The following is a 10,566-nucleotide window of genomic DNA, read 5'->3' on the forward strand; positions in this document are numbered from 1 at the left end:
TTTTCCCTGCTACATCTCTGCTTTATTCTTTGCCACACTGTCCAACCAGATTAAATCAGACACCATTTTGCACAATTCAACTAGCAGCCACTGGGCCAAACCCATCCTGTGGTATACGTTACTCAGTTTGTCACCTTTTCTCTAGAACTGATAGAAAACAGCAGTCAAGTGAGTCAAGTCCAATTTCTCCTAGTTGTGCCACCTCATAGCACTGACAGAGAAAAACAGGTGGTTGTTGCTGTTAACATTAGAATAGATGATTAGGTAAACAGGGGTAGTGGTGTCATTTCCAGGCCATGGGGAGTCCCTTCTACTCTCACCATCACTTCTTACAGCCCTAGAGCACAATTTTCCATAGGCTTCCACACCATGCTGTCTACATGCCCCACAGCTTTGAGGACAGTAGCAAACTAAGCTCTCTCTCCTCTGTTGCAGTAACACCACAGCCTTCTGTGGGAAGCTCCAGAGAGGAAACCTGGCTAAATCTCTGAAATAGATGGATGTGAATGCTCAGGGAGGTAGCTATCTATTGTTCATAACACTGAGTGGGAGGAATGCCTTAAAATAACGATCTAAATTAAGTAGATAAAATTCAGTTACTAGGATTAGATCCTGATTTTACAATAGCCCTCCTGTCCTATATCTCTTTTTCACATCTTGCAGGAAACTTAAGACTACAACTTAGCTTGAAAGGAGAGAAGGAGGAAGGTACCCCCTAGTTATAGCCTCTGAACTCAGCTCCCTGATATAATAAACCAAACCTACTTGACTTACAGCTTCTCTGCTGGTACAGCCTAATAGGATCACAATTTCCCACTGTGTTAAGACACATCTTGTAGTGCTGTGGTCCTGAGTCAGGAAGCTCTGGAGGAGGCCAGCAAGTCATTTAGAGCAAGAGTGGAAAGCCAGTTCTGGTAAAACAGTGGGCTGCTCATTAAACATACAACACAACATAGCAGTGAAACCTTCCTGACACAGATCTAGACAAATCCACGGGCAGCTTAACTGTGCAACTGCTTCACCTTCTCAAGCTCTGTCCTTTATAGGTGCACACAGAGAAATCAGCTGCTTACCCCAATGCCTGTTGGAGACTGACAGGTTCCAGGGTCCTGCAGAGCACCACAGGCTTCTGCTGATGAGGAGCACCCGAATCAAGATTTTGAACCTGGTATCTGGATGCCTGCCTACTTCTGCAGAACTTTAATGAGGGAAAGTGGATGATGGAGAGCAGCTGAAGCTCGTGGTAGCCTGTACGCATTTATAAAGTATCTATGGATGATTTCTTAAGATAAATCTGCTGAACTGGGAAAACCAAAACACATCAACCTATGCATCAATCAGATTGGTGCTCCTTGGTCTCAAAAAGCTTATTCAGGTGTATATCCCTATTCTCCCTATTCAAAACTGGAGGACAAGACTCTAGGGGAAGGAAGAGGGTAGTAAGGTAAACAGTCAAGATTCTGCTCAGTTATTCCAATTATTATTTTACATCCATCTCTAGAGTCCCCATGATATGCAAATAGGGCTGAGAACCCTTTTTCACTCACATGGTGGAACTCCACCAAACTAAAGATTTGGAACAGAGGAATTATATTTTGCTCTGGTGGATCCTGATTTGATTGTGAGTTACAAGGTCTCTCAAGAGACTACTGGGACCAGAGGATCTGGTTATTTTAGACTCAGTAGACCAGAGGGCCACCAAGTGCTGCTGTGTGACTTCACAATTCTCTCAATCTTACAAAGAGAAGAAATCATGTATTTTGGACGCAGTTTCTTAAGAACTAATCCTTATCATAAATCCAGAGTCTAACTGACGTTTTAACAGCAAGAGAAAGAGAATCCTGCACGTCTTTTTTCTGTCCTTGCTGATCCGCATGGGGCTGGGGAGTTTGTAACTCTGGAAGCCAGACAGGGACAAAATCCTAATTCCCATGATAAGTCTGAGCGATTTCATTTGTATCACAAAGACAGAGCTACAGACAGACCTTCAGTCTGACTTTCTCCCAAAGCCAAATTGGAAACAAATGTTTGGTGTTCAATGCAGGGAAATATATTAAAACAAAAAACAAAACAAAAACCAAAACAAATACCAAAACAAATAAAAACCCACAAGCCCGCAAACAAAAACAAACAAGCAAACCCAACAACAAAAAAAAAAAAAAAAAAAAAAAAAAAAAAAAAAAAAAAAAAAAAAAAAAAAAAAAAAAAAAAAAAAAAAAAAAAAAAAAAAAAAAAACAAGGAAAAATTTCTATGCATTTCCATTTCTGGGCAGCCAAGTAACCTGAGGATAAAAGAGCACTGAAATGTGGAAGCAAAAGGGAAGCCCTACAACTCTTGTTGTTCCCCATCAGTCAGTTGCTTAATTCAGATGTCCTGAAAACTGACATGGGTTCCTCTGGCATGTGCCCATATCCACCATACTTAAGCTATGAAATACATGCATTTTTAATTAAAGTTCTGGTACACTTCAACTCACAGCATGTGGTTTGTGTGCTAGATCAAGTGGATGATTTTCTGGAGAGACTGTCACAATGCACTTTGATTGGCATCCTTCCCATCAGCCTCCAGCAGTTGCCCTGCAGTGACTAAAAGGTCTTGTTCAGCCATACACAGCATCACTTGTAAACAGCCCAGATACTTTGCCATTTAAATTGCTTCAGCCCACCTGGGTGGGCGTGCAAATCTCACCAAGCCAAGATCTGACAAGAACACTGGGACAGTTTGCCCAGCTCCCTCCAACTGCTTGAATATAATGAAGTTTTTAACAGGGTTGTGACACCTTTTCCCCTTAATTTTCAGCTCTTTCAGCTGCTCCAATGAACACTGTCAGAGCTTTTAAAATACAGACTCCAGCCTCCTCTGGAAAAGATATATACTCTGTAATTATACTCTGAAGATTAACTTCCTTTGCCACTACTCATATAAGAAATACAAATATAGCCCTATCTACTCATCTGTCCTCCCAGCTGCTTACCAGTTTTTTTCCCCTTCAGTGTGTGTGCATATCTTTGTATTATTTGAGGGGAAAGGTTGGTTGGCTGCTTCTTTCACAACATTTGCCTCCATTTTCTTCTCCTTCGCATACTCAGAAAAACACAAGACAGAGTGAAGACCTAGAAACATCTTGTCAAACTGACACATTTCCTTTAATTTCTTCAGGTAATCATTAACATCATGAACTCATGACCCTACTGGAAATCATAAGTGGTTTAGGTTAGAAGGGACCTTAAAGATCATAGAGTTCCCAAGCCCCTGCCATGGGCAGGGACACCTCCCATGCAGGAGGTTGCTCAAAACCCCATCCAACCTGGCCTTGAACACTTCCAGGGATGGGGCAGCCACAGCTTCTCTTTGCAACCTGTGCCAGGGCCTCACCACCCTCACAGTAAAGAATTTCCTCTCAGTTTCTATTCCAAACCTACTCTTTTTCAGTTTAAACCATTACCCCTTTTCTTATCACTCCATGTCCTTGTCAAAAATCCCCGTCCAGCTCTCTTGTAGCCCCTTTAGGTACTGGAAGGGGCCCTAAGATCTCCCCAGACCCTTCTCTTCTCCAGGCTGACACAACCTCAACTCTCTCAGACTGTTTTCAAAGGAAAGGTGCTACAGCTCTCTGATCTTCTTAAAGTATGGAGTTGTATTTCTTTTGTACTTCTGCCAGTTGCTGCGCTGTGTGCAATACCCAAATAAGTAAAAATAAAATCAATACCACTGCACAGATAATGATTATAACTTGATGATATAATTTACTAGCTGGGCTTTTGTATTGTTCATTTTATGTTACTTTTTAAGACACTTTTATTATTTGGTTTTATTTCTTCCCTCTCCACTCCAAGTTTTTCAAGATTAGGTTTTGATTAGAATTAAACAGTAAAACAGCTCATTTTGATTAAAAAAACATTACATTTTCCAGACATTTTAATGAGATTTTTAACCTTTTGTTCTTATTTCTTTCAGGAACAGCTCTAATTGTGATACCTTGACGTACTGACTTCCAGAAAATAATTTCTGGTAGAAGGCATGACTTGATCTGAGGACTAAAATAAAAACTTGGCTTTTAATGAGCAATGAATGTCTACATATATATTTTGGCCATATTGAACTATATGCACTTCAACCAGGTGTTTTGCAGCTACTGATCATGGATATTTGGATTTGCAAGTCACAGGTATCATTAGTGAACTTTGACTAGATGACTGGACCACTTTAAAAAAGAAAGAAAAAAAGCAATGTAATTCTCAACATGACTGATTGGCCAGTTGTGTTCACATTTGTATTTCCTACAAATCAGCACCTTCACCAGCAAAATTCCACCATAAGAATGTACAACAAAAATGACCAAGTATCACAAAAATAAACTCAGAACTATTTGGATAAAGCATTTATCAACTACATCAGTAAATACTGTGCTATCAGCAATAATCCATGTTATACTAACTTGTTGTTCCTGAAGTATTTATCACTTAGAATACTCCTTCCTAGTAATTAGGATATTTTCATAGAACACAGTTCCAGAATTACCAAGTACCTTAATAACTTTCATGTATTTTTCCATCACAATACATTTAACAGCAATATCTCAAGAAGCTGCCGGAGAAGTAATAAAAAAACATTAAAATTGTTGATATAGTGCAGAACTGCCATGCCTTGGGGTTGTAAGCAGTGTGGATTCTTTCATGTTTCCATCTGACACATAACATGTGATGGACTTTCTAAGTGGATTACATTTACCTCAGTATGCCACTTTCACGTGATTAGATTATGCAAACGGATATGTGATGATACTGAAATTATAGCAATCATAGGAGATGTCAATTTTACAGTAGTCCATCATTAAAGCCTGCCCAGCACAAATGTCTCTTTAATGAGGTAGAAAATTACAGATCCCCTTTTCTACATGTGTTTTATTTTGTTATTTGGTGGTATTTTTAAGACAAAAAAACTCCAGTAATCTCTCATTTTAAAGGTTTGAGTTCATCTGTTCATCTCTCACTTTGTATCTGCCTCCACAAAGTGACACTACATTTCTTTCATCAGAAGTGTGGATGTCAGGTGGAAGAATAAAAAGGTGAAACAGAGGAGCTCTGAATAAACAAATATTCTATTTTCATGTTAATGACTCCTCTTAATGAGAGGACTCAAGAATACAAAATACGTATTAGTTACAAGGAGCTGAGTTGCGTCCACACAGAGTGTTTTCTCAGAGTTATTTTTTCAGTTACTTCTCAGCAGTAGACATTATCAGATCGCTTTAGTGTTTTTCTTCAGGGGGTTAAATTTCTCTGGGGTAGCAGCAGAAGGCAGTGTTTCATGGAGGAGCCAAAAAGTAAACAAATAAAGAAGAAAATTCTCTTAGAAACGTTTGTAAGAACTGCACCTGTAAAAGACACTACAGATTCTCTGAAGCATTTGCATGTAGAGCCTTCTCAAGACTAAAACTAGCAAGCCCAGTTGCGTTCCTTCACAAGACTTAGAGTGACACACAAACTATTTAAAAGACAACATGAGAGAGTAAAACAAAAATGAAAATATCAGTGAGCAAGAAGAAAAATGCATCTTTGGTTTCACTAACCCTTCAAATCCATGTAAAAGTCTTTAAAGCCTTCCAGATGACCCTTCCTATCACAAGAAGCAGTGTAACTAAATGCAACCTCAAGAAGGTCTGATGCTGTGGGCCTTGCTTTCTTTCTTCCAATTTTAGAGAAGCCTAGTTTAGACAGTACTGGAAGCAACCTGCACTAAAGCAACTCCTCAGCCTTCCTTAGTCAACAGAAAAGATCCCTCATTCTCTGCTCATTACTGCTGTGTCCTGGTTGATTCCCCTAAATACATTTAAATTAGAGAAAGCACCAGAAACAGGAGAGAGTAACCCCACATTCCACTTTTCTTGGAAAGTTGTGACTTTGGGACATTTTAACTCACTATTTGTTTCTACTCTTAAGAATAAGTGAAGTCAGTCTTCTGATTTTTCAGATTCAAAAGACTGCATACTTCCTAGCCAAAATAATTAAAGAAATCCCAACCAACAACAAACCATGGGACACTGAGCAAGGTTTTATCCAACTTGTACACCAGCACAAGACAGAGATGTTGCTGCAGAAATTTGCATTTCAACTGTGCTTCTGCACTCTCTTATATTCCAGTTCCCTTCTGCTTTTCTTGCATGGGGAGTAAGAGGTGGCCACACATTGAGTGCAAAGGGTTGCCCTTCTTCTTCAGCACTTCAGTGTCTTTTTTATCCTTAGGTTACTTGGCTGCACAGGAATGGAAGTGCATAGAAAAGCCCAGTGTTGCTCTCTGTGGTGTACAGATTCTCAATCACACATGCACAGCTCTTTTCTACTGTGGATGGGTTTGAGGACAGACAGTGTCCATAGAATTGCAGTTAACAGTATTTTTTGTCCCCAGGGTGATGATGGTCATAATAGATAAGCCAGAATGAGGTGCAACACTGTCTCCACAAGTTGTATTATTTTTACTTTTGATAGCAGAAGTGCAGTCTAGCTTACATTGAGATGTGTTATACAAAGGACATTCCACTCAAGGTGAAAACACAGGCTTTGTTTTTGGCTGTAGGGAAGTTAGATGGGTGGTTGCAACATCTTTTCCTCTTTTAACTTACTCTTTGCCTTTGAAGTTCCAAGCCTGAGTTGTCTTATTTGTTAGGTTCTAAGAGGTCTTCAAAGTTTGAACTCCATAGAAAGGGAAAATGATAATTTTCATCATTATTTTTATTGCAGGCATCCACCAGCTCAATTTACAGTAAACCAGATCAGTAAGCAATTACAGGAAACTTCAAAAGGTTGGGAGTACTGTACAGGATATGGGGATTAAGGGACAGTCTTTCCATCTCTCTGACCCTCTTCGGCGATTACAATTTTGTTGGACGTCCCAAAGACTGGGCACCCAGATTTCTATGACTTTCTGCTTTTATTAGCCCAGAAAAACCAAGATGTGTAGAGCTGTGTGTTTGCATCTGACATTTTGAGACCCTGTTAGGAGTCCTACAGGAAAGAAACAGTGATACAAATACACACGTCAGTCTATGCAGACACTTCCATAAAAATGAGTTTAACCTAAAAATGGAATTTAGCTTGCAAAAGCTTCAGCTAACACAGATTCTGAGAAAGGATTAAAAGGCAGGAGCAGCAAACAAAATCTCTGGTATATCCTTTGCAGACCAAATAAAAATTCAACTTTAGAAGTAAATTTGCCCTGGAGCTCTTACATTTTTTTATAAATTAAAAGAAAATATTTGACTGAACCACTCCCGAATCTTGATATGTTCAAAAGTTGTGGGTTTGGCATAAATTTATAGTTTAGAAACTACAATAGGGATCTCATTTTAATCATTGGGTTCAGCTCCTCCTGATTTCAAGACTACTATTTTATCAAAAGCTTCTCTTTGAAAGGCATAGTCACAAGACAAAATCCCACTTTTGCTCACAGGCAGACTGCTGCTTCCATGAAGAGTTGATGGGAAGTCTCACAGATTTACACCAGTGTAAGCAGAAAGAGAAATATGGCAAAACACAAGAAAAACCTTACCTTTGATTTGGAATATATAATTTAATTCAATTCATGCATTACAGATGCCCCATACGCCTAATGTAGGTAATGCCCCTAAGTGAATTTAGATACAAATTATATGGCATATGCTAATGCAGCAAGGAGTTCAACTTGCATTAGTGACAAAGAGTCATGATACTTCTGCAATGTAACTCTGGCATCAAACTTGCAAATCGTTTGCCATTGCTGTAAAACAACTGACATTCAAAGATTCAACAGGAGGAACTTACACATGGCTGATTCATACAGCTGGAAATCTGACTAGAAACATTGCACTGCTGCTTAGAAGCTTTACTGCAGAGTGATTTAAGCTCATCATGAAGAAGTGTGTGTGCCTCTAGTTCAATGGTCATTAACTTTCAAGGAGTACATAGGTCTAACAGTAGTTAAAAACACAACAACAGCCACTAGAGGAATCTACTGCTATCAGTGGCAGAAATGCTGGTATCCTCAAAGATTCCAAGACTTCAGCTTTTGGCCCTTAATGTAGCAGGACCAGACTGAACTCTTCACTCTCCTATCCCAAATCAATGCTTTCTTCAGACTGTTATTCAGTATTTTCAGTTGTGCATCACCGTCAGATCAAATACACAATTTTCAAGTGTTGTATAAACACACAAAGCCCCTTTCATACCAGTTCTAAATTAATCTCTACAAATCAGCAGTGCAGGTTGCATCAAGCCACATTGCCTTTGAGATCTCATTTCAACATCTTTGTATTTTTAGGGAAGTGTCTAGGAAATGAAGAAGAGGTTTTAGCTCTTACCAGTAGAACCTGTTTGGTGCAACTCCCTCATGAAGAAGCAGCCATCTTCTGCCAAACTCCACTGAACTGAACAACTGAGGACAAAAACAAACAGTCATGAATCACAGTAAAACACCAAGATATCAGAGAAATTAACCTGAAGAACCCTGTATCACTTCTGAGAGAGTGACTTGGGACTTTTACTTCTTCCAGTCTCAAAGGGACACACCTGAGGCAGCTGAAAGGTGTCTGTGGTGCCTTTTATTGGCATAGACAATACTGAGATGTGCAACATGGGACACAACTGGTATTACCTGAGGATTCACTTCATGTGTACACCCAACAACCTGCCATGAATGAAAATTCATCATCCAGTTGCCTTCCTCGATGTTATGTTAGGAGGACATCCTCGTTCTATTTATCAGTGCCATCCTTAGACAACTTTTTCAATATGGCACCAAAAAATGTTCCAACATGTCTAAACTTCTCTTGCAGGACTGGATGAGTTTAAATGGCACAAGTTGCTTATAGCACAGAAACCAATGATTCTCCCTCTGCTCTTGTCCTTCTCCTGCAAACAATATGACACCTTCTCCTACTCTGGTTACACAAGCAATATCCAAATACATCAATCATTTCAGAAAATATTTTCATGATAAATACCAAACCAGGCTGAAAAAGGTCAGCAAAAAGGCATATTACAGGTATTAGAAATAGTTTGACATGTCTTTGTGGAATGACATACAAATGTTACTGTTATAGAGCACTTGCAAACAGATGTTCCCCGTAAATGCTGCCATCAGGTAATTCTCGGAAGGCCAGTAGGGAGAAGGATCACTTTAGTATTTTTTATTTCTTTTGCTTTATTTAGCTTCAAATTTATCACGTGGAAGGACTGAGAAGCGGTCAACCCTAAACTTTCTTGCAGATTCATCCTATTTTCCTTCTCTTCTTTGCTTGGTAGACTTGGCCAGTCCCCTTTCTGGCAAGGCAGATGTTGGACACCTTTTTTGAACTGTGATCTCCCTTTTCATGACACCACTTTAGGAATCCTGCATAAAATACAAACAATCTGCATCTTCATGTGCAAACTTTGACAAATTTGTTTTGGAACACATTGTGGCAGGGAAGAGAAAGATGGATACCAGTGAGAATAAATGAGAAGGAAAAAAATATTTTAAAATTTCAGGTTCATCAGAAAGATCATTTGAATATATTTTAAGAATCATGAGACTGGGATGTAAAAAACCTTGAGATCTACTTATTTGGCTATTCATTTCAAACACAAATCCCAATATCCCTCAGCTTTTCTATGGTAAAAACTTGAAAGAACATCTAGTAACTAGTTATAACAGCCTTTTGGTAAACAGTAGACTGGCATATGTCAAAATTTACTTTAAATATGAAAGCTAAAATTTTACCTCTTTCATCTTCCTTTCTCTTGAAAGGTCAAAGAGAGAGGGAAGAAGGTAGAGGGGATAGAAGATAATGACAACAAGCAGAGGGAAAACAGTTTAGTTTTGTAGCTAGAAATGCATCCACTTTAAAACTTCAGTTTTAAATGCATCCACTTTAAAACTTAAGTGGTAAGTCTGCTATTTTTCCTTAAATAGAAGATTCTAGATACATTTTTATTTAAACTGTAGGAAACCTTAACTATAACTAAAGAAAACTTTTATTCTTGAAAATTAAAGAAAATTTTCTGGAACAGTTAACATTAATTTTTAAAAGTAATTTTTTAGTTCATCTATTAAAGAACTTTACCATTAGAGGAGGTATCCCCCCCCCCTTCACATTCAAAAGCCATTTCCAGACCTGTTTTTATAATTGCAGCAAAAATAAAAACATAATAACAATAAGATATTGTTATTATCTATCATCTCTCTGATGTGTTTTCCCTTTACTGGCAAAGTAGTTTCTTCCATGCCAAGTAATGTCTTTGACATGCAGTAATTTAAGTTTTATTAAAGCTCATATCATTCTTTAATTAATAACAGGGAGCAATCCAAACAACTCAGCAAATACCTCTGTGTTTCCAGAGTAGATATACATAGCTTTACTGTGACACTGATGTTCACATGCCTGAAGCCATATTANNNTTTACTGGCAAAGTAGTTTCTTCCATGCCAAGTAATGTCTTTGACATGCAGTAATTTAAGTTTTATTAAAGCTCATATCATTCTTTAATTAATAACAGGGAGCAATCCAAACAACTCAGCAAATACCTCTGTGTTTCCAGAGTAGATATACA

At 38.5% G+C, this 10,566-nt stretch overlaps 1 protein-coding gene across 1 annotated transcript in view; it reads right to left on the reverse strand.

Annotated features, from left to right (window-relative positions):
* Window positions 1–8,410, reverse strand: part of SORCS1 (sortilin related VPS10 domain containing receptor 1) — a gene marked incomplete at its 5' end in the record, with an annotated part of 93,069 nt that extends 84,659 nt beyond the window's left edge. Inside the window, one exon of the mRNA XM_027906977.1 lies at window positions 8,337–8,410. Within this exon, the coding sequence (XP_027762778.1) occupies window positions 8,337–8,410 (74 nt within the window). The remainder of the gene's footprint in view (window positions 1–8,336) is intronic.
* Between the last annotated feature and the right edge of the window lie 2,156 nt (window positions 8,411–10,566).

The sequence above is a fragment of the Empidonax traillii genome, unplaced genomic scaffold (assembly GCF_003031625.1).
Source record: "Empidonax traillii isolate 1590-97213 ecotype Southwest subspecies unplaced genomic scaffold, ASM303162v1 scaffold1382:size118074, whole genome shotgun sequence".
Lineage (NCBI taxonomy): Eukaryota > Metazoa > Chordata > Aves > Passeriformes > Tyrannidae > Empidonax > Empidonax traillii.